The 25257-nt window shown below is 38.9% G+C and overlaps 1 protein-coding gene and 1 pseudogene across 4 annotated transcripts in view; one reads left to right on the forward strand and one right to left on the reverse strand.

The window, feature by feature from the left end:
* LOC120865674 (disintegrin and metalloproteinase domain-containing protein 32-like) overlaps positions 1–25257 on the forward strand; it is a 188520-nt gene that overhangs the window by 90661 nt on the left and 72602 nt on the right. For all 4 annotated transcript variants that reach the window (XM_040242987.1, XM_040242989.1, XM_040242986.1 and 1 more), the window contains exons 11-12: positions 3891–4027; positions 13296–13473. In XM_040242987.1, coding sequence (XP_040098921.1) covers positions 3891–4027; positions 13296–13473 — 315 coding nt within the window. The remainder of the gene's footprint in view (positions 1–3890; positions 4028–13295; positions 13474–25257) is intronic.
* Positions 8276–8955, reverse strand: LOC120865675 (annotated as a pseudogene).

A 25257-nucleotide genomic window follows, 5' to 3' on the forward strand; every position in this document is an offset into this window, starting at 1 on the left:
CCCACCCTCTCCCTCTCCCTCTGAGTCCAAAAGTCCGCTATACACATCTGTGTCTTTTTTGCTGTCCTGCATACAGGGTCATCATTGCCATCTTTCTAATATATGTATGTGTTAGTATACTGTACTGGTGTTTTTCTTTCTGGCTTACTTCACTCTGTATAATCGGCTCCAGTTTCATCCATCTCATCAGAACTGATTCAAATGTATTCTTTTTAACAGCTGAGTAATACTCCATCGTGTATATGTACCACAGCTTTCTTATCCATTCATCTGCTGATGGACATCTAGGTTGTTTCCATGTCCTGGCTATTATAAACAGTGCTGCAATGAACAAATGTACTTTCTGTCCCTTCCTTTTCAAGTTCCTAAGATATGGATATTAGTGTGTATGTGTGTGTGTGTGTGTGTGTGTGTGTGTGTGTATGTTTGTCCCATAGTTGTGTAGGCTTTCTTCTTTTTCATTCTTTTTAAGGTTTTGCTCTTCTGACTGAATAATTTTGAAATATTCTTGCATTCTAGATCACTGATTCTTTATTCTGCTTGTTCAAGTCTACTGTTGAAGCCCTAGGACATCTCTTTTTATTGATTTTTATTTCTTCGTTGACCTTATTTTCTTCATTCACCATTTTCTAATTTCATTTAGTTATCTGTTTGCTTTTGTAGTTCACTAAAATTCTTTAAGAAGTTTATTCTGAATTATTTCTCTGACAGATCTCCTTTCCTTTTGGGTCATTTATTTGCAGCATTTTTAGTTTGATTTTATTGTGTTACATTCACCTGACTTTTCTTACTTTCTTCATTCCTTACTTTGGTATCTGTGCATTTGAGTAATTGTTCTCCTCTTCCAGACTTTACAGGCTTATTTTGGCAGACAGTTCTTCACTAGCCAGCTCAGTTTAGGTTTTTGGACATGTCCTTGGGCAGACAAGTTCTATTTTGGGGCGAGAGCCACTGTCCAAGCTCTGAAGTCAAGGATGAGGGGTATTAACTGTCAGATAGGACTGCTGGCATGGTTCCCTGCCCAAATGGGGCAGTAGGATATACTCTGTGGTTGTCTAGATTCACTGATCAGCCTTCCTAAAAGGTAAAGAAAAAGAACTTAGCAGTAGCTGAGGAATGAATTAGCTTCCCTGCCCTGACAAGGCAGCAGAATAGGCCCCATGACTTGCATGCCTCATTATTTTTGTACCTAAATATTTTGTGGACTGTACCCTTAATTCCTTGGCTACATGAGACCACTGGGTTTTGCTCTAAAGATGGTGAAAACCATGAGCTGTGCTCTCTGTTCAAGTGTCACTGTAAGCAGGATTGTTGGATAGATGGCACAGCTTCCTGTGTGCTCTGGCTAGATTCATTGGTTGAGCTTTCTGAAGGCTATATTTAGCAATGGCAGGGCTATGAATTTGTTTCCTTGCCCAGGTGGAACTGGAGAATCAGCTTAGCTCTTTGTGGACTCAACCCAAGCTATCTGTTACTCCAGGTTTCCTGGCCAAACAGTGCCACTGGCTTTGCTCTGTGAACAATCCACTCTGCCTGCTATACTCTCTGTTCAAGTGTTGCTGCACTATGCAGCTACCAAGTATTCTAATGAGGCTTCTGGTTAGGGGTAGCCAGGGGCTATACCAGTCATTAGGCAAGGCTATAAACAGCTATGCTGACTGGGTAGAGGGTCCAGGGCTAGCAAGGCTTTTCATTTGAGGACTCAAATCAGGCAGATCTGCACCTCATTGACTTCCCTGGTCATACACTTCCACTGTCCTGGCTCTGCAGATCTACTAGTTGGGACCTACAGTTGCTGTGGATGGGAAGTTGGCTTGCCAAGGTCTAAGTATTGATTGTTGCAACCCTCACCTCTACCTCACCTTCTCTGTCATGATCAGATTTACAGTGGTCAAATCCCACTCGTCCTTTGTGGTCCTCATGAGGCAAGACCAGAGTAGGGCTCCCAGAAGTGGCCCACAGTACTGGGGGATCTAGATGTCCACTCTGTACTCTTTTCCCACTTGAGGAACCATAGCCTGGGAAGACCTCTCAGTGTTGTGCTGCACCAATGTTGGGGAGGGGTAATGCATTCATGCATAACTGCTCTTGCTAATCTTCTTATGAGATCTGTCTTGATCTCTGGTGCTGGTGGTACTTCAGCCTCACTTCCATGTTCTGGGATTTTCTCAGTGGTGTCTTGTCCATGAATAGTTGCAGTTGTTCTTGTGACCGGGAGTAAAGTTGGGAAAGACCTATATTGTCATCTTGTTAATATCACTTCTGTTGTAATTTAATTCTGATTAGGGACTTGGAGATAAGCAAGGGTAATGAGACAGAAGTTCCAGGTATTGTCGTTAAAAAGTGTCATTTTTAAAATGTAGGGACTTTTTCATTGTGTATAGGGAAACTTACTCTACTGGCAAGAGAAGTCAAGTGATATTTGTCCATGATACTCTAGTTCCCATTTCAAGTTTCAGATTCTGACTCCTGCATCAAATCTGGGAAGTTTGATAATTAAATTGGTGCTATAACACTACAGTACTTATAAATAGGCCCTGAGTTTGGTCTTCAAATCAATAACTAGAGGAGATGATGAGTCACTACTGTGCTGCTGTAGAGGCTTTATGATTGCCTATTTACATTCTCAGTTGTTCATGTATAGTTTTTCCTTTCTATTTCATAATGTACTTCCTCTAGCACTTCCATAAGAAGCCAGTTGACCACACAATATTTATTATAGCTTGTTTTTGTAAGAGTGAAGTGCCTTGATGAGCCTCACATCTTGGCCTCTACCTGCACCTTATCTTATGCCACATTTGGCAATAATTTGAGAAATTATGATGTCATTGCATATCATGAATTACCATTGTCCCATTTCTCCTTGTCAGGGAAGATAATTGTGCATTTGTTATATTTGTGACAGCCTAATCCTTCAGCTCTCTCCCAGGACTCAAGCTCAGCTAAAACTAATGAAACTCAGGCCCTGATGTCTCATTGCAAAAATTCATTGAGAGACAAAGGGATAAGAGGTGGATTTTTTAGGATCCAGAGGGAAGCCACTCTTTAGGGTGTGAACCATTGCCAAGGGCAAGGGCTGGAGCCACAGAATTAGGCCTGGCTTGGAGAAGGCAATGGCAACCCACTCCAGTACTCTTGCCTGGAAAACCCCATGGATGGAGGAGCCTGGTAGGCTGCAGTCCATGGGGTCGCTAAGAGTTGGGCTCGACTTGAGTGACTTCACTTTCACTTTTCACTTTCATGCATTGGAGAAGGAAATGGCAAACCACTCCAGTATTCTTGCCTGGAGAATCCCAGGGACAGGGGAGCCTGGTGGGCTGCCGTCCATGGGGTCGCACAGAGTCAGACACGACTGAAGTGACTTAGCAGCAGCAATCATAAGAAAGCTTTCTTGAGGATCTATTTTCTGTGGTTTCTCCTGATACTAGTTACTGTATCTTTGAGAATATTGGCTGGAAGCACATAGCATACTTACAACTGAGTAATTTGGTTGTGTGGCCACTTTGTGAGCTGGGAAGTGGAGTATCAAATGGACTATCCTGAATGAACATGATAGCTGGTCTAAGAAATTAGGCAAATGGAAGATCATGGTCCATATAGCCAAAAATCTGATGTAAAAATAGCACATTTATGTAGTTATGACAATTATTTAAGGATTATCTTAGGCATTCAATTGTTAAATCATGGCAAAACTAGACATAGGTTCATACGCGTATATCTCAATAAAATTTTATAAGAAGAACTTCAGGTTCTTAGTTGTCTAAGGAACTGTATTTCCATATTCTTAAGTATTTGATAAAACAATAAAATGATTTTAATTAGAAAAATACCATTTTTACCACCCTTCAGTGAATTGTCTTTTATTTGAATTTTGTTTGTTGTTGATGTAGTATCCCAAAGAGATGACTTTGGAGGCACTTTCAATTATTGTCACCCAGATGCTGGGACTCAGTCTGGGAATATCATATGATGACCCAAAGAAATGTCGATGTTCAGGAGCCATCTGCGTAATGAGTACAAAAGCCCTGTAAGTTTTTCCAAAAATAAATTTTATTTGTTGAATTTATCAATAATTTGTTTAAATAATTCAAGTGAAAATTTTTAGTATTTGCTTATAGTACAAATTAACTATATAAATGGACCAAGTACCACAAAATCAAAATATGAAATTTTAAGCCTAAGAGTAGTTTGGTGGAAGGTTAATATTAAGAACAAAATAATAAATCCAGTCTGCAGGATACATTACCAAAGGAATATCCCATAGACTGTATTTTATGAAATCAATTAGGATCTTTAAAAATATGCGGCAGCTCAAAACAAGTGACCTTTGCTTTTAGAGTATATTAATATTCTGGGAAAGCTTCAATCTAAATGACATAATTTATGTGACTTTGGATAAATTACTAGACCTTGCTTAGATTTATTTTTCTCATCTTTAAAATGGAAATGATTATGCCTATTGTTTTGTTTTCCAGAGTGATATAAGAACGAAATGAGAAAATGAAATGGGAAAGTGTTTTTTAAATTGTAAAATTCCACAAGTGTGTGATGGATTAGTTACAGTGATTGATAAGTTTGCCAGTGTTCCTCACATGGTCTATCACACAAGGGCTATAGCAGGTGTCATTAGTATGCTAAAGTTTTCCATTTGTAAAAAGGGCCTATGCTAAGTATGACCTCTTCATAACTGAAGAGCAACCAAAAGTCAAAGGTGGAAACAAGCCATTACTTTACGAAAACATACTCATTTTATAGTTCTAAGCACCACCTAAGGTTAGTTCTTACATTCTAAAAATAGCTCAAACACATACATATTTTTATATAGAGCCATATTACGTTATAAACTAGTTCTACGTGTGTTATATGTAAAAATAATATTTATATGTATAAAGTATTTAATTATTAAATTTCAACATATAAATTATAATATTGTTTATTGAATCAAATATAACATTTATATAGCTGTATAAGCAATATGAGCATTGCCATCTTGGGCCTGTTGTCCATTTGGCCAACTGTTTTTCAAGTATGCTTATGACAAGATGCTTTGTGTAGCTCACCCAGAGTCTGGTATTAATGATAATAAAAATAACAAATATGTACATTGTACTTGCTGTGTGCTAGAGGCTATTTCAAACACTTTACATATGTTGTGTCATTTGGTTTTCACAGCATCTCCTTAGGGCAGGTCCTAATATTCTCACCTTTACAGTTGAGAAACTGAATTATAAAAAGGATAACTATCTGCGGTCAGATAGTTGGTTGTGGCAGTCCAGAGTTTTGAACCCAGTCATTCTGGCTTAGAATCTGTGTTAATAAACCTTTGGATTTGTATACTGCTTTATGATATATCAAATGCTTTCATACATATTCTCCATTTTCTTAAGGAAACTTTTTTGATGTGTGTAGGGCAAGTGTTATCTTAATTTTTATGAAATTTAACAATTTTATTTGCATCTATATGTAAGGTATATAAATGAATATATAAGATCTATCTACAAATATATATAGATGTATCTTTTGCATTTCCACAGTACTTCTCATATATTATGTAATCTTCAAAGAAAGCGTGTAAGTAAAGGAAATGTTATTATTTCCAGTTGTCTTTTTCCATGTGTTTTTTAAATTTTTTTATGCTTTAAGGTTAACAATCATTTAATGTATTAACGTTTTCACTTATAAACATACAATTTGCATATACAGGGAAAAACTGGTTCTGAAGACACCACAGAATACTAGAGACAGGCAAGCAACTGGAAGAAAAAAGAAAAGATCAACCCTAGGGGAAAAAATGGAACCGCATTCCATGCTGGTGTCTGTAAACTTGGGAAGGAGAAAAAGATCACACAGAATCACAATTAGCGTAGAAAACAAATGTGGGTCATTCTGTATCAATGGCAGGAACTTCTCCCTTGATCCAGATCTTGCATCCCGGTCAGGCCCATTTCATGAATGTTGATCTGAAACACAGTGGCTCACCTCTCCCTTCTCTTTAAATCTAACCCTGAAGTTAACTCAAGAAATTAAATGAACAGAGCTAAGAAACAAGCAGACTGGCAGGTGTTCAATATCAATGGCCAGTTATTTAAAAGTGCACATGGAAGTAAAATGCTGACTAAGCATTTCACTTTAGTCAAAGTGAACAATTTCCTTCCAACTCACCTCACTTCTTGATTTAGGACTACCTAAGTGAGGAGACCAAAAGATTGGCATCTATGAGAATTGGGGCTAAAGAAATGAAGCATCTCAGCCCGTCTTTATGCTGAGCATGCATTTCCTCTCAGGATCAAGTCACTAGAGACAGTGAACTTCCAGACTCAACTACAGTTGCCCAGCATGGCTTGCCTGGCTAGGGACAGGGACTGGAGATAGGGAAGCACATGCATGTTGGGACTTCAGTCCACAGCTCCCCCCAGTCTGTCAGGGGAAAGCCAGGGGAACACAGGGAGACCATCTGCTTCAAGGGTGTTTCAGTGACATAACTCAGTATCTGTTCCAGTAATTCCTAGTTCAAAATTAACACTCTAGTGCAACATTGAAAACTGAGTTTAGTGTTTTATTTGTAAAGGATACAGCTTGAATAATGATTACCATCTGAACAAAGCTATTCTTATTACGTATGATGTAAAATTAGTAACATTTTTAACCATCAAAACCAGTGTTGTCACACATCACGTCTGGCAACTTTCCACCACATGACACATCCAAAGAGATGACAGCCAAGTACCCTTTTTTCAGCTGGAAGCAGACTCTCCAGTGTCACCAGGTACGGTGGAACTGGCTGGGAAACAGACCTGTGGTCACCACAGTGTTCATTTGGTGTCTAGTTTCCATACAGCGATAGATCTATTTAAGTCTGCCTCAGAGGTGGAGTGGACTGATAAGCGAAACAAAAAACTGTGTCGGTAACTAGCCACATAAAATATGCACAGAGTTTGTGCTACTAGGAGTGTATTTTATGGAAACATGGCCTCATGGAGTATAGAGGCAGAGACCTTCATTGTGCCTTTGTAAATGTACATTTTTTAAAACAGGCAGGACAGAAAGCTGGAATAAGTGAAGTTTTAAAATTTATATAGATAAAGAAATAAATAAGAGAAATGCAGGACCCTCAGTTTTTCAGAGCTTCACATATAAGTTGGGGCTCAAAATTAAGCGGTTCACTAAAGTCAGAAATAAAAGCAAGACTGGTGTCCTAGTCAGGTAGGTAGAGAGGTATCTTGAGCAGGTCATTCATGTCTCTAGGCCAAAATTCCCATCTATAACCTGAGTTTCCCCCACCATGCAACACAGCTCAGGGACAGCCACAGTGCCCAGCCCTACACAGGACAGGAGATGAGCTCATCAACAGCCTTCAGAAGGACATAAAGCACATCCTCAGCCCAGTCCCCTGAAACAGGGACACTGCAGCTATGGCTCTCATTTCACTTTCCTCCCCACTCTCTTCATATTACTTTCTCAACAAGTAGGAAAATAAGCTATAAGTAGGCGGAGGTGGCAATCAAGAATGCTCAAAGCAAACACTAAAAACATGATGCTTCTGAATAAAATAAATCTACCCCCATACACTTTTTTGGAGGAGTTGTGCCTTCTTCAAGTTTTAAATGATAAAGCCCTCAAATGTTGACACTCGAGTCTACTCCTTTTTTTGGGATGCTTTCCAAGTATCACAACCAAAAACAAATAAATAAGAATAAAATGAAAAAGCATCATTTTCAAGGGGGGAACTGCCATCCCGCCCACTGTCCTGATTAGTTTGCTTTGCTGGAGCCCCAGAGGCTGTGAGATATCACACTGCTGCCTAAGGAAGGTTCCAGCCTATAACTCCTGAAGTAACATACAGCCAGTTCTGGTCTGAGGTTTCAAAGTCTGACATTAAACCAAAAAACTGCAGTTTTTCTTGCCACAGTCATTCACTCACTCCTACATCACCATGTTACTGGCAAAACACTAAAATAAATTATCCCTTAAGAACTAAGGCTTAACTCTGAAAAGAAAATGGCCTTTCAAAACAGGTGTGTTCAAATAAAGTATTGAGAGAGTTTTATAAGGAAACTCCTCAAATGAGCCAGTGGCCTCAGATAGTCCACATTTTAGCTAAACGGCAGTCCAAATTTTTCTCTGCAGTACTTCTATATACTTATAAGTATTTTGTCACTACTTTCAAAAGAACTATTAAACCTATTATTAAAAGCATTTACAACAGATATGCCCTGCAAATTATATTATTGCACACAGGATATCAGAAGCTATGCACATCTAGATTCCAAGGAGTCTAGAAGACCCAGAACAGAGACCCTACGGCCATGACTGTGGCTGCTCCAGCCAGCATGCCCAGCGCCAGGTCACTGTCATTGTTTCAATACCACTCACGAATGATGATTTGGTTGGCAGGCTGCTGTCCATAAAGTCCTGCATATGGGTACCGATAGGGTACAGCATAAGCCTGAGCATTTGCAGCATAGACAACTTGAGTTCCTGGTGGGTATGCACCACTGTATGGACCATAGCCATATGGCTGCTCAAGGGTTGGTGCAGCATAGTCTGTGTAAGAAGGTGGGGAGGAAGCCACAGCTGTCTCATCATACATGGCTTCTGAGCCAACATAAGCCAACATAATCCTGGAATGTAAACTTCCAGGCCAAACAATCATCTGTGCTTTCTGCACAAAGACTGGTGGTTTTCCCATCTCGGCCAACAGTCTGCAGCAGTCTTTTGGCTTCCCATCTGGTGGCTGAATATCCCGACATTCATGTCCCATGCCGATGTTGATGCAGTCCACTGGCATGTGGACCTTGTCGTCTACACTCTGCCGAGTTTGGTCATCATAATAGATCAGGTGACCATCTGACCACAGGTCAAACCAATTCTTCCAGTGCTTCAAAATGGTACTCTGTCACAGCAACCATCCACTCTTCACAAATGCCATTTTCTCACTTGCAAAGCCTCCAGCCACCACCGTTCACGGCAACAGGTCTGTAGCAAAAGGAACTGCCAGGTTACTTGGCTCCAGCTGCATCACACTAGTGTCCTGGCCGCCGTCCACTGTCCTCCATGTGTTTTTTTTTAAAATGCCCTTGAGTACACAGAGCATAAATGACTCTACATCAGATACACAGGTTATAAGTGGACAGCTGTGGCTAATGTCAGTAATCTCATCAATGATTTATTGGTCACTTACTATAAGCCAGAGAGTTTAATTAAGCACTTATTAACATTTAATCCTGATAACAAGCCTGTGAAGTGGATGGATATTACCCCTATTTGGAGATAAGAAATCAGAGAGAGAGTTTAATCACTTTGCTTAAAATCTCGTTAAGTCTCAAGATTGGTACTAGTCAACAAGTTTATCTAACTCAAATCTTTGTTATTTTCCCTACTTCATGTTGACCTCATATAGAAAACAGTTAATATATTGGAATTAATTTAAACCAGGTAGCAAAGAACATTAAAATATATTTGTACAAACTTCGTTCTTTATTTCAGTGATCTTCCTAATACATTATTTTGATGACTTAATTTTATTTCTGCTCTTTAAAAGTAGGTAACTTTTAACATAGTCTGTACAACAGATGAGTTCAGAAGTGAAGGGAGTAAGGACTCCCAGCAGCACATTCCTCTCTGGTCACCAGTGCTATATGCTCTAGTGGTCCCCCCTGAGAGGGCTATGAGTATCCTTCTGTTGCCGTGGACTAACTACTGTGGGTTGTCCGGTAGACTTGGCTGGGTTGGCCCCTCTTCAATTGATTGCTAATCTCTCCCTTGTTCAGATGCCACCAGCCACTGGTGGGTGGAGCTGTATCACAAGGAGGCTGGCTGTGGAACGCCATTGCTCAGTGGTTGCTGGAACTGGGATTGAGATGGGTGGCTGTGGGGCCACGGGTCCTGCATGGACCTAGTATCTGTCTGCTGGTGGGTGGGACCAGTTCCTGGAATGGCTTACTGCACAGTCCAGTGTGTCCCGAAGCTATTGACAGCCTGCTAGTGAGCAGGGCTGAATCCCAGGTTGGCCGAATAAGGGGCCCAAGGTGTCTCAAAAATACTGTTAATCTGCTCATGTGTAGGTCTGGAGCTCAGCGACTCCTGGGGCTGTTGCTTGCCTGCTGGTGGGTCAGCTGGCTCCTGACATGGCAGGCTCTGGGACTCTGGTGGTACTGAGGTTGGTGTTTGCTCACTGGTTGGTGGGGTTAGAGTTCAAGAGATAACAAGGTTAGGTTAGATACGTCCTTGTTGGGCAGGCTGGTGGTGAGGGCAGAGCTGAATGGTGGGGGAGGCTGCTCTTGAGGAGGCTAGAGCTGAACTCACTGGTGGGTCACCCATCCAGGAGTATGAGTCTTGACTTTACCACATCTCCATCATCCCTCCCACTCATCTACTTATGGTTCCTTCTTCATATCTTTAGTTGTAAAAGATCTTTTCTGCTATTCTTCTAATCTTTCTCATCAGTAGTTGCTCTGTAAATTATAGATTTGATGTGCACATGGGAGGAGGTTAGCTTAGAGTCTTCCTATTTGGAAGTCATTTGGTCATTTGGAAGCCATCTTGTCATTCTCCAAAATTACTCAGTTCTTTTCTTTCTTTTTTTTTAGTATTTATTTATTTTTGGCTGCCCTGGGTCTTAGTTGCTGTGTGTGGGCTTTGTCTAGTTGTGGAGAGTGGAGGCTACTCTCTAGTTGTGGTGCACGGGCTTCACATTGTGGTGGCTTCTCTTGTTGTGGAGCATGGGCTCTTGGGTATTTGGTCTTCAGTAGTTGCTGCATGGGAGAAGGCAATGGCAACCCATGCCAGTACTCTTGCCTTGAAAATCCCATGGACGGAGGAGTCTCGTAGGCTGCAGTCCATGGGGTCACTAAGAGTTGGACACAACTGAGCGACTTCACTTTCACTTTTCACTTTCAGGCATTGGAGAAGGAAATGGCAACCCACTCCAGTATTCTTGCCTGGAGACTCCCAGGGACAGAGGAGCCTAGTGGGGTGCCATCTATGGGCTCACACAGAGTCAGACATGACTGAAGTGACTTAGCAGCAGCAGCAGTTGCTGCATGTAGCCTCAGCAGTTGTGTCTCAAGGGCTCCCAAGTGCAGACTCAGAAGCTGTGGTGGCAGGGCTTAGTTGCCCCAAGGCATGTGGGATCTTTCTGGACCAGTGATTGGACCCATGTCTCCTGCACTGGCAGGCAGATTCTTAACCAATGGACCAACAGGGAAATCCTAGTGTATTTTTTTTTTTTTACATTAAAATTTAAAAAAAATTATTTTTTATTATTATTATTTTTACTTTACAATATTGTATTGGTTTTGCCATACTTCAGCATGAATCTGCCACAGGTTTACATGTGTTCCCAATCCTGAACCCCCCTCCCACCTCCCTCCCTATACCATCCCTCTGGGTCATCCCAGGGCACCAGCCCCAAACATCCTGTATCCAGCATCAAACCTAGACTGGCGATTCGTTTCTTATATGATATTATACATGTTTCAATGCCATTCTCCCAAATCATCCCACCCTCTCCCTCTCCCACAGAGTCCAAAAGACTGTTCTAAATATCTGTGTCTCTTATGCTGTCTTGCATACAGGGTTATCGTTACCATCTTTCTAAATTCCATATATATGCGTTAGTATACTGTATTGGTGTTTTTCTTTTTGGCTTACTTCACTCTGTATAATCAGCTCCAGTTTCATCCACCTCATTAGAACTGATTCAAATGTATTCTTTTTAATGGCTGAGTAATACTCCATCGTGTATATGTACCACAGCTTTCTTATCCATTCATCTGCTGATGGACATCTAGGTTGTTTCCATGTCCCGGCTATTATAAACAGTGCTGTGATGAACACTGGGGTACACGTGTCTCTTTCAATTCTGGTTTCCTCGGTGTGTATGCCCAGCAGTGGGATTGCTGGGTCATAAGGCAGTTCTGTTTGCAGTTTTCTAAGGAATCTCCACACTGTTCTCCATAGTGGCTGTACTAGTTTGCATTCCCACCAACAGTGTAAGAGGGTTCCCTTTTCTCCACACCCACTCCAGCATTTATTGCTTGTAGACTTTTGGATAGCAGCCATTCTGACTGGCGTGAAATGGTACCTCATTGTATTCTTTATGTATATATATATATATATATAGTGGAACTACTCAACAGGAGTTCTCTTAACCAATTTTAAAGTTATTACTTAGATATGGGTACTATGTTGAACAGCAGATCACTAAAATTTATCCATTTTGTATAACTGAAACTTTCTACCAGTTTTACAGCTCCCCATTACCCCCTCCTCCTAGCCTCTTGGCAACTCTGCATCTGTGGGTGTGAATCTTCTAAATATCTCATATAAATGAAATCATGAAGTATTTCATACTCTGTGACTAGCTTATTTCACTTAGCATAATGTCCTTGAAATTTTGTACTGTTGTTGCATATGGCAGAACTTGCTTCTTTTTTTAAAGATTGAATAATATTCCATTGCAAGTTATATTCCATTGCCAGTATGTACCACATTTTGCTTATCCATTCATCGTTCAATGACATTTAGGTTGCTGCCATGTCTTTACTATTGTAAATATTGCTGCAATAAACATAGGAGTACAGATATCACTTACATATTCTAATTTCAATAGTTTTGGATATATACCTAGAAGCAGGATTTCTGGATCATATGGTATTCTATTTTTAATCTTTTGAGGAACCTCTTTACTGTCTTCAGCAGAGACTGGATTTACATTTCCATGAACAATGTACTAAGTTTCCAGTTTCTCCATGTCCTTGCCAACAATGTTCATCTATTTTTAAAGGAATCAAGAGGGAGAGTACATACATATAATTATAGCTGATTCATGTTGTTGTATGGCAGAAACCAATACAACGTTGTAAAGAAATTTTCCTCCAGTTAAAGAAATAAATTAAAAAAAGAATCATAGCTATATTAACAGGTATGAGGTGATAGCTTATTGTTTTTTCTTTTGATTTGCACTTCCTTGGTGATTAGTGATGTTGATGACCTTTTCATATACCCATTGTTTGTTTATATGTGTCTTCTTTGCAGAAATGTGTATCCAAATCCTATGCCCATTTACTAATTGGGTTGTTTAGTTTTTCCTGTTGAACTTGATTTTGTTTTAAGAGAATACGTGTTCAGTGAATGAAATCACATGTCCTCCTGAGGAATGACTGGCCTCTAAGCATTTGTTATGAACATTTATCATTACCTCTTGAATTTAACATTTTGAAATTGATTTGTATAATATAGAATTGTGTTTTCAGAAGAATAATGCCAATGACATTTTATGGATCCATGTTTAGGCAATCCAGTGGTATGAAGACTTTTAGCGATTGCAGTTTGAGAGACTTTGAAAATTTCATTTCAAACGTGGGGGCCCAGTGTCTTCAGAATAAGCCACAAATGCAGAGGAATCCGGGACCAATTTGTGGCAATGGCAGAGTGGAGGGAAATGAAGTCTGTGACTGTGGTACTGAGGAAGTAAGTCTAATAATTGGAAAATTGATAAATTTATTGTTTCTGTTCATCCTTTGTAATAAATGCTATATATCTCAAATATGACTGGGTGCCATGCAAAATATCGGCAATAATGAAATAAAGTTAAAATGCATACAAGAATATGCTGTCTAGATTTAATAGGTTGAAGAGTTTTGGACAAATGTTAAGACTATTCCCCTAAAATTATTGCTGATAAGAAAAGGAAGTCTAGAATGAGTTTTTGGTTCCAGACTAAATAGGTACAGTATTTTCAAATCTGTGCTTAATCTCTGGACATTTGATAATTGTTTTATTGAAGATTAATATGGGAGTAGACCATATTAAGGCAATGGCACCCCACTTCAGTACTCTTGCCTGGAAAATCCCATGGATGGAGGAGCCTGGTAGGCTGTAGTCCATGGGGTCTCTAGGAGTCAGACAGGACAGAGCAACTTCACTTTGACTTTTCACTTTCATGCATTGGAGAAGGAAATGGCAACCCACTCCAGTGTTCTTGCCTGGAGAATCCCAGGGATGGGGGAGCCTGGTAGGCTGCCGTCTCTGGGGTCGCACAGAGTTGGACATGACTGAAGCGACTTAGCAGCAGCAGCAGCAGCAGCAGACGACGACCATAAAGTATCCTTTAGGATATTGCCTCACAATGGAATCACAATGGAGGGAAAACTTTTAATGTCATAATCCGAACAGTGGGTGATTCTGATTCCCCCATATCACCCTCTTCCCTCTTCCCATTGATAACCACTAGTTTGGCCTTTAAATCTGAGGGTCTATTTCTGTTTTGTCATATTCATGCATTTTAAAATTTATATTCCACTTATAAGTGATAACATAGAGTGTTTGTCTTTGTTTGACTTGCTTCACTAAACATAATACTCTCTGGTTCCATTCATGTAGTATAAATGGCAAAATTTTATTCTTTTTTTATGCCTGAATAACATATATATTAATACATATGTGTGTATATACATATAGTGTGTATGCATATATACATATATGTATATATATATGTGTGTGTGTGCATATATATATATGCACACACACACCACATCTTCTTTATTCATTTGCCTGTTGACAGACACTTATGTTGCTTCTGCATCTTGGCAATTATAAATAATGCTTCTATGAACATTGGAGTGTATGTGTAATTTTAAATTAGTGCTGTTTTCTTTGGTTATATATTCAGGAATGGAATTGCTGGATCATAGGCTATGGTTTTTCCAGTGGATATGTATGGATGTGAGAGTTGGACTGTGAAGAAGGCTGAGCGCCGAAGAATTGATGCTTTTGAACTGTGGTGCTGGAGAAGACTCTTGAGAGTCCCTTAGACTGCAAGGAGATCCAACCAGTCCATCCTAAAGGAGATCAGTCCTGGGTGTTCACTGGAAGGACTGATGCTAAAGCTGAAACTCCAGTACTTTGGCCACCTCATGCGAAGAGTTGACTCCTTGGAAAAGACTGTGATGCTGGGAGGGATTGGGGGCAGGAGGAGAAGGGGATGACAGAGGATGAGATGGCTGGATGGCATCACTGATTTGATGGACATGAGTTTGAGTGAACTCTGGGAGTTGGTGATGGACAGGGAGGCCTGGCATGCTGCGATTCATGGGGTCGCAGAGAGTTGGACACGACTGAGCGACTGAACTGACTGACTGACTGATGGTAGTTTAATTCTGTTTTTCTGAGGAATCTCCATACTGTTTTCTGTAGTGGAAAACATAGTGTACAGTGGTTCTTTTCTCCGCATGCTCACCAGCATTTGTTATTTGTGGTCTTTTTGATGATAGTAATTCTCACACATGTGAGATGATCTCTCAATCATGGTTTTGATTTGCGTTTCACTAATGTTTAGTGATGTTGCCATCTTTTCATGTACCTATTGGCATGTCTTTAGAAAAATGTGTATTCAAGTCTCTTGCTTATTTTTAAATCAGGTTGGTTTTTTATGATACTAGGGCTTCCTGGATAGCTCAGTTGGTAAAGAATCTGCAGGATACCCTGGTTCAATTCCTGAGTTGGGAAGATCCGCTGGAGAAGGGATAGGCTACCCACTCCAGTATTCTTGGGTTTCCCTGATGGTTCAGCTGGTAAAGAATCCGCCTGCAATGTGGGAGACCTTGGTTCGATCCCTGGGTTGGGAAGATCCCCTGGAGAAGGTAAAGGCTGCCCACTCCAGTATTCTTGGGTTTCCCTGATGGTTCAGCTGGTAAAGAATCCGCCTGCAATGTGGGAGATCTTGGTTTGATCCCTGGGTTGGGAAGATCCCCTGGAGGAGGGAAGGGCTGCCCACTCCAGTATTCTGGCCTGGAGAATTCCATGCACTGTAGATGCCATGCGGTTGCAAAAAGTCGGACACGACTTTCATTTTCACTTTTTTGATACTGAGGTTGGTTTTTTGATACTGAGTTGTATGACTTGTTTATGTATTTTCAATATTAACCCCTTATCAACCATATTATTTGCAAACATTTTCTCACATTCAGTAGGTTGTTTTTTTCTTTAACCAATAGTTTCCTGTGCTTTTAAGTTTAATTAGAGCTCATTTGTTTACTTTTGTTTTCTTTGCCTTAAGAGACAGATCCAAAAAAGGTAGTTGCAATTAATGTCAGAGTATTCTGCCTAAGTTTTCTTCTTGAAGTTTTATGGTTTCTGGTCTTACATTTATGTTTTTAATCTATTTTGAGTTTATTTTAATGTATGGTGTGAAAAATGTTTCAGTTTTATTCCTTAAATGTAGCTGTCCAGATTTCCCAGCACTGCTTATTAAAGAAATTGTCTTTTCTCTATTGTGTATTCATGCCTCCTTTGTTGAAAATTAATTGATCATAAGTGCATGGGTTTATTTTTAGGCTCTCTGTTCTGTTCCATTGATTTGTATATATGTTTTTGTGCCAATATCATACTTTTTGATGTTGTCTCTTTGTAGTATAGTTTGAAATCAAGGAGTATGATACTTCCAGCTCTGTTCTTCTGTCTTCAGATTGCTTTGGCTGTTTGGAGTCTTATGTTTCCATACAAATTTTAGAATTATTTGTTTTAGTTCTGTGAACAATGCCATTAATATTTTGATAGAATTGCATTGAATCCGTAGATTGCTTTGAGTACTATGGCCTTTTTAGCAATATTAATTCTGCCAGTCCATGAACACTGTATAACTTTCCATTTGCTTTTATCATCTTCAATTTCTTTCATCTATGTCTTACAGTTTTCCAGATATGGGTGTTTTACCTCCTTAGATTTGTTCTTAGATATTTTATTCTTTTTGATGTGATTCTAAATGGGATTGTTTTTATATTTCTTTTTTGTTAATTCATTATTAGTGTATAGAAATGCAACAGATTCCTATTGCTTTAGTATCCTGCATTTAACAAAATGGCAATAAGTACATATCTATCAATAATTACTGTAAATGTAATTGTACTAAATGCTGGAATCAAAAGAAACAGAATGACTGAATGGATAAAAAATAGGACCTGTATATGTACATATACTGCTTCCACGAGACTCACTTCAGATCTGCCCATGGTCAGTTGCAAAGACACACACAGACTGAAAGTGAGGGAATCAGAAAAGGTATTCCATGCAAATGGAAATAAAAAGAAAGCTGAGGTGGCAATACTTAATTATATAAGATAAAACAGACTTCAAAACAAAGACTGTTAGACAAAGAACATTATATAATGATTAAGGGATCAATTCAAGAAGATGTAATGTTTGTAAATGTATATGTGTCCAACATAGGACAAGTGGTTCAGTGGTAAAGAATCTGCCTGCCAATGCAAGAGATGCAGGTCCCAAAAGAACGGGCCATGACTTGACTACTAAACAACAAGAACTAACACAGGTGCATCTAATTACATAAAGCAAACGTCAGATCTAAGAGGAGACACTGACAGTAAACACGATGTTAGTAAGGGGCTCTAACACCTCACTGACATCTTTAGATCATTCAGACGTAAGATCATTAAGGAAAGACTGGTCTTAAGTGACACATCAGATCAGATGGAATTTATAGATATAAATACAGAGTATCCCACATCAAGGCAACAGAATACACTGTTTCAGCTGCCTTGTAACATTCTCCAGGGTAGGCCACAGAACAAGTCTCAGTAAATTTAAGAAAAGTGAAATCATATCCAGCATCTTTTCTGACTAGAATGCTATGAGACTAGAAATAAACTACAACAAAAATAGAAACATGTTGAGGCTAAACAATATACTGCTAAACAACTAATGGATCATGGAAGAAATGAAATAGAAAATTTAAAAATACCTGTAGACAAATGAAACAATACACAAAAATCCAAAATCCATGGGGCAAACAAAAAGCATTTCTGAGGGAATTTTTTAATAATACAAACTTACCTTATGAAATAAGAAAAATATCAAGCAACCTGATTTTACACCTAAAGGAATTAAAAACAGAAGAAATAAACCCCAAAGTTAGTAGAAGAAGAGAAATGATAAAGATCAGAGTATAAGTAATTGAAATAGAGGCTAAAAAATTAAAAAGATTAATGAAACTAAGAGGTGATTCTTTGAGAAGGGTGAAGGAAACTGATAAACCTTTAGCTAGACTCATCAAGAAAAAGAGAGAGCCCAAATCAATAAAATCAGAAATGTAAAAGGAGAAGCCACAGCCAACACCACATAAATTCAAAGGGTCATAAGAGATTATTTCAAATAATTGTATGCCAGTAAAATGGGCAAAATGGAAGAAAGTACAAATTCTTAGAAATTTGTACTCTCCTAATACTGAATCAGGGAAGAAATAGAAAAGATGAACAAATTGCTAGTAATGACTTTGAATCAGTAATAATAGTAATAAAATTAACAACAAAAAATCCAGGATCAATGGCTTCCTTCACAGGTGAATTCACCAAACATTTAGAGAACACTTAACACCTGTTCCTATGATAATAAACAACCGTATGTATGTGTCTTTCCCTTAATACTTTTCTGTGTATTTCTCTGTCCTTATGCCAATTCCACAGTCTTAACTAACGTACTTTTACAGTAAGTCTTACAAACATTTTGTGTAAATCAATAAATTTGGTCTTCTTTTTCAAGATACTTTTACTATTCTAGGACCACTTTGTTTCCATGTAAGTTGAAGAATTGGCATATAATTGTAGGGACTTTGATTTGAACTGTGTTGTATTCATATATCAATTTGAGGGGAATTACCTTCTTACCAATATTAGTTATGCCAATCTGTGCACATTGTGTATCTCTTAACTTATTCAGATCTTCTTTATTTATTTCTTCTATAGATTGCTTATTTTGATAATTTAAAAATTTTATTTAGCAATTATATCACTAGTATAAAAATTGCAGCGGACTTTTCTGAATTATAGTTTTTATTAGAAGTTATGAGAGTGGCTTTCTTTCCTTTGTTCTTATTTTTAGGGAGAAATTTTTCTGACTTTTAACATTAAATATGATATTAGATATAAGCTTTTCTTTAAACAGATGTGCTTTACCATATTGAGGAAATTTCTTTCTGAGCATTTTTTTAATTGAATAAATTTGAAGTAAAATATTGTAAGTTTAAGTTGTATAGTACTCTTGCCTGGAAAACCCCATGGATGGAGGAGCCTGGCAGGCTGCAGTCCATGCAGTCGCAAAGAGTCGGACACGACTGAGCGACTTCACTTTGACTTTTCACTTTCATGCACTGGAGAAGGAAATGGCAACCCACTCCAGTGTTCTTGCCTGGAGAATCCTAGGGATGGGGGAGCGTGGTGGGCTGCCGTGTATGGGGTCGCACAGAGTTGGACACGACTGAAGCGACTTAGCAGCAGCAGCAGCAGCAAGTTGTATAGTGTGTTACTGTGATATTTTTATATATGTTTATATATTGCTATCTGATTGCTGATGTGGTGATGTTTACTACATTACATAATTATAGGGATTCCCAGCTGGGGTTTGCCTGCCAATGCAAGAGACAAAAGAGATGCAAGTTCAATCCCTGGGTCAGGAAGATCCCTTGGAGAAGAAATGGCAACCCACTCCAGTATCCTTGCTTGGAGAATCCCACGGACAGAGGAGCCTTGCAGGCTACAGTTCATGGGGTCTCAAAGAGTTGGATGTGACTGAGCATGTACACACACACACACACACAGATACACTCACACACATAATTATAGTACATTTGTTGCTGTTCAATTGCTCTGTCATGTCCAACTATTTGTGACCCTATGGACTGAAGTACACCAGGCTTCCCTGTCCTTCACCATCTCTCGGAGATTGCTTGAACTCATGCCCATCGAGTTGGTGTTGCCATCCAACCATCTCACCCTCTGTCGTCCCCTTCTCCTCCTGCCTTCAGTCTTTCCGAGCATCAGGGTCTTTTCTAATGAGTCAGCTCTTTGAATCAGGTGGCCAAAGTACAGGAGCTTCAGCTTCAGCATCAGTCCTTCCAATCAATATTCAGGATGGTTTCTGTTAGGATTGACTGGTTTGATCTCTTTGCAGTCCAGGGGACTCTCAAGAGTCTTCTCCAACACTACGGTTCAAAAGCATAAGTTCTTTTTTTAAATATAAATTTATTTATTTTAATTGGAGGTTAATTACTTTACAAAAAAACAAAACAAAACAAAACAAAAGCATAGGTTCTTTGGTGTTCAGCTTTCTTTATGGTCCAATTCTCACACCCATACTTGACTACTGGAAAAACCATAGCTTTGACTATGTGGACCTTTATCAGCAAAGTAATGTCTTTGCTTTTCAACAGGTATCTAGGTTGGTCAGAGCTTTTCTTCCAAAGAGCAAGCGTTTTTTAATTTCATGGCTGCAGTCACTATCTGCGGTGATTTTGGAGCCCAAGATAATAAAGTCTGTCACTGTTTCCATTGTTTCCCCATCTATTTGCCATGAAGTAATGGGACCAGATGCCATGATCTTAGTTTTTTGAATGTTGACTTTTAAGTCAGCTTTTTCACTCTCCTCTTTCACCTTCATCAAGGGGCACTTTTAGTTTCTCTTTGCTTTCTGCCGTAAGGGTGGTGTCATCTGCATATCTGAGGTTATTGATATTTGTCCCAGCAATCTTGATTCCAGCTTGTGCTTCATCCAGCCTGGCATTTCACATGATGTACTCTGCATATAAGTTAAACAAGCAAGGTGACAATATACAACAACCTCGATGTACTCCTTTCCCAATTTGGAACCAGTCTGTTGTTCCATGTCCAGTTCTAACTGTTGTTTCTTGATCTGCATACAGGTTTCTCAGGAGGCAGGTCAGGTGGTCTGGTATTCCCATCTCTTGAAGAATTTTCCAGTTTGTTGTGATCCACACAGTCAAAGTGTAGTCAGTGAAGCTGAAGCATCTTTAGTGCTGTCAGTGAAGCAGAAGTAGATGTTTTTCTGGAACTCTCTGCTTTTTCTATGATCCAATGGATGTTGGCAATTTGATTGCTGGTTCCGCTGCCTTTTTAAAATCCAGCTTGAACATCTGAAAGTTCTCGGTACACGTACTGTTGAAGCCTATCCTGGAGAATTTTGAGCATTCCTTTGCTAGCGTGTGAAATGAGTGCAGTTGTGTGGTAGTTTGAACATTCTTTGGCATTGCCTTTCTTGTGTGCTTAGTCACTCAATGGTGTTCGGGCTGTGACCCCATAGGCTGTAGCCTGCCAGGCTCCTCTGTACATGGGATTTTCCAGGTGAGAATACTGGAGCAGGTTGCCATTTCCTTCTCCATGCCTTTCTTTGGTATTGGAAATAAAACTGACCTTTCTAGTCCTGTGGCCACTGCTGTTTTCCAAATTTTCTGGCATATTGAGTGCAGCACTTTCACACCATCATCTTTTAGGATTTGAAAAAACCCAGCTGGAATTCCATCACCTCCACTAGCTTTGTTTGTAATGATGCTTCCTAAGGCCCACTTGTTTTCATACTCCAGGATGTCTGGCTCTACGTGAGTGATCACACCATTGTGGTTATCTGGCTCACTAAGATATTTTTTTGTATAGTTCTTCTGTGTATTGTTGCCACCTCTTCTTAATATCTTCTGCTTCTGTTAGGTTGATAACATTTCTGTCTCTTATTGCACTCATCTTTGCTTGAAATGTTCCCTTGGTATCTCTAATTTTCTTGAAGAGCTCACTAGTCTTTCCCATTATATTTTTTCTCTGTTTCTTTGCATTATTCACTTAGGAAGGCTTTCTTATCTCTCCTTGCTATTCTCTGGAACTCTGCATCCAGATGGATATATCTTTCCTTTTCTCCTTTGCATTTCACTATAGTAAGGTAGTGTTGCCTATATTCATTATATTGTGCAGTAGATTTCTATGGCTTATTTATTATTTGTTAGAAGTTTGTACCCTTAAATACCATCACTCTTATTCCTTTGCCTCCACAACCTCTGGTAATGAGTATTTTACTCTGTTTTTCACATATTTAAATTTTTTAGATTCCACATATGTGTGATATCACACAATTCTTCTTTTCTCTGTTTGACTTATCTCATTAGCATAATGTGCTCAAGGTTTGTACATGTTGTTGAAAATGGGAGGATCACGTCCATTTTTTTGGCTAAAAAACATTCCATTGTGTGTGTGTAGCACATCTTTTTTATCTATTAATCCATTGATGGGTGTTTTGGGTGTTTCTATATCTTTGGTATTATAAATAATACTGTGATAAATATAGAGTGCATATATCTCTTTGAAATTAAGTTTTCATTTTCTTTCGGTATATACTCAGAAGTGGAATTACTGGACCATACGTTAGGTCTATTTTTATTTTTTTGAGCAACCTCCATATTATTTTGCATAGTGGACCAATTGGTTGGACCAATTTACATTCCCACCAACAATATATAAAGCTTCCCTTTTCTCCGCATCCTTTCCAGTATGTGTTGTCTCTTGTATTCTTAATGATAACCATTCTAATAGGTGGGAAGTAGGATGTCTCATTGTGGTTTTGATTTGTATTTCTTGATGATTGGTGATGCTGAGTGTCTTTTCATGTGCCTATTGGCCATCTGTATGTCTTTTCAGAAAAACATCTGGTTCTTCTGTTCATTTTAAAATTGGACTGTTTTTTTTTTGTTATCAGATTGAATAAGTTCTTTATATATGTTTAATATTGACCCCTTATCTGATACATGCTTTGCAGAATTTTTCTCCCATCATGTAGGTTTTTTTTTTTTTTTTTCCATTTTGGTGTTTCTTTTGAGGTGTAAAAGTTTTTGAGTTTGATGTCCCATTTGTTGATTTTTTTTCTTTTGTAGTTTGTCCATGCTGTAGTTTGGCCTCATGCTCCAGAATTTATACCCAAGATCAGTATCTGAGGTTCTTCCCTACATTTTCTCCTAGGGGTTTCATGGTATCAGATCTTATGTTTAAGTCTTTGATCCATTTTGAGTTACTTTCTCTGGGAATTGTGGGATAGGAGTCAGTGTCATTGTTTTGCATGCATTTCTCCAGTTTTCCTGGTTGTTGAAAAGAGTATACTTTCCTCACTGGATATTCTTGACTTCCTTGTTGAATATTAGTATACCATATATGCCAGAGTTTAGTTTTGAGTTCTCTGTTCCCTTTGGCTGATTGACATGTCTATTTTTGTCCCAGTATCATATTGGTGTTTGTTTTATTATATGAGTTTCAGATGTACAGCATTCTAGTTAAACATCTGTATACATTACAAAGTGATCAGCACCGCAAGTCTGCTTACCATCTAATGCCAAAGGGTTGGCTCCCTTCACCCATTTCTCTTACTTCCTAAATCACTTCCTTCTGCTAACCACTAATCTGATCTCTTTATCTATGAGGTTTTTTGCTTTTGTTTAGTTGGCTTTTTTGAGTGCTTTGTTGTTGTTTAGATTTTACATATGAATGAAATTATATGGTGTCTTTCTCCATTTGAGTTATTTCTCTTAGTGTAATACTTTCAAGGTTCATCCATGTTGTTGCAAACAGCAAGGTTTCATTCTTTTTATGGATGAATAAGTATTCCATTGACTTCCCCTGTGGCTCAGTGGTAAAGAATCTGCCTGCAATGCAGGAGACCCTGGTTGATCCCTGTGTTGGGAAGATCCCCTGGAAAAGGAAATGGCAACTCACTCCAGTATTCTTGCTGGGAAAGTCCCAGCAAGGAGGAGGAGGTGTCTGACAGGCTACAGTCTGCAGAGTTGCAAAGAGTCGGACATTACCGAGGGATGGAGCATGAAGTATTCCATTGTTTAGGTATACTGGGGCTTCTTTATCCATTCTTCCATCAGTGGACACTTAGCTTGTTTCCATACTTGTACGTGTCTAGTCGCTCAGTCTTGTCTGACTCTTTGTGACCCCAAGGACCCCAAGCCTGCCAGGCTTCTTACATGGGATCCTCCCATGTAAGTTACATGGGATCCTCCCATGTAAGAATGTTGCAAGAATATTGGAGTGGGTAGCCATTTCCTTCTCCAGGGGATCTTCCTGACTAGGAATTGAATCTGCATCTCCTGCATTACAGGTGAATTCTTTACCATCTGAGCCACCAGGGAAGCCCCTTAAGTTGTTCCCACATCTTGGTTATAAATAATGCTGCAATGAACAGAGTGCATATATTTTTTTCTAGTTAGTGTGTTTGTATTATTTGGATAAATACCCAGAAGTGGAATAGCGGATTTTATGATAATTTGATGCTTAGTTTTTTGAGTAATCACCATAATGTTTTCCATTGTGGCTGCACCGATTTTTAGTCCTACCAATAGTGGACTAGGGTTCCCTTTTCTGTGTGTTCTCGCCAACATTTGTTATTTTTTATTTTTGATAATAGTTATTCTAAAAGGTGTGAGGTGATATCTTATTGTAGTTTGATTTGCGTTTTCCTAGTAATTATGTTGATCATCTTTTCATGTGCCTGTTGGCCATCTCTGTGTCTTCTTTGGAAATGTCTGTTCAGGTTCTGTGTCCATTATTTTAGTCAGGTTGTTTGTTATTGAGTTGTATATGTGCTTTGTGTATTTTGGATATTAACTCCATATCAGATATATGATTTGCAAATATGTTTTCATTCAGTAAGTTGCTTTTTCATTTTGAGATGGTTTTCTTTGCTGTGAGGAAACATTTTAGTTTGATGTAGTCCCGTTTGTTTGTTCTGCTTTTGTTTCACTTGCCTTTCAATTCAGAGCGACAAAAACCTTACCCTTATGAGATTGGTATCAGTGAGATTATTGCCTACGTTTTCTTCTAGGAATTTTATGGATTCATGTCTTATATTCGAATCAATCCATTTTGAGTTCATTTTTCTTTATGATGTGAGGTAGTAGTCTAGTTTCTTTCTTTTGCATGTGGCCTTACAGTTTTCTTGACACTATTTATTGAAGAGACTCTCCTTTCTCTGTAGTATATTCTTTGCTATAAATTTATTGTCTGTGTATGTATGGGTTTATTTTTGTGCTCTCAATTGTGTTCCATTGATCTGTGAGTCTGTATTTGTGCCAGTACCGTTCTGTTTTGACTATGGTAACTGCAGGAAGCAAAACATACTGTTTTACTTACTGTAGCTTTATAGGAAATGGTTGTCCCTTTATATCTACAGGAGATTGGTTCTAGGACCCTTAAAGGATGCTAAAATCCATGCATGTTAAAATTCTTTTATAAATGACACTGCTGCTGCTGCTGCTGCTGCTGCTAAGTCACTTCAGTCGTGTCTGACTCTGTGTGAACCCATAGACAGTATAAATGACACATAACCTACCAATATATGCCTACTATTTTAAAAAATTTCTAGATTACTTCTAATGCCTAATACAATGTAAATGCTGTGTAAATATTGGTA

The sequence above is a fragment of the Oryx dammah genome, unplaced genomic scaffold (assembly GCF_014754425.2).
Source record: "Oryx dammah isolate SB20612 unplaced genomic scaffold, SCBI_Odam_1.1 HiC_scaffold_7, whole genome shotgun sequence".
In the NCBI taxonomy this organism is placed as follows: Eukaryota; Metazoa; Chordata; class Mammalia; order Artiodactyla; family Bovidae; genus Oryx; species Oryx dammah.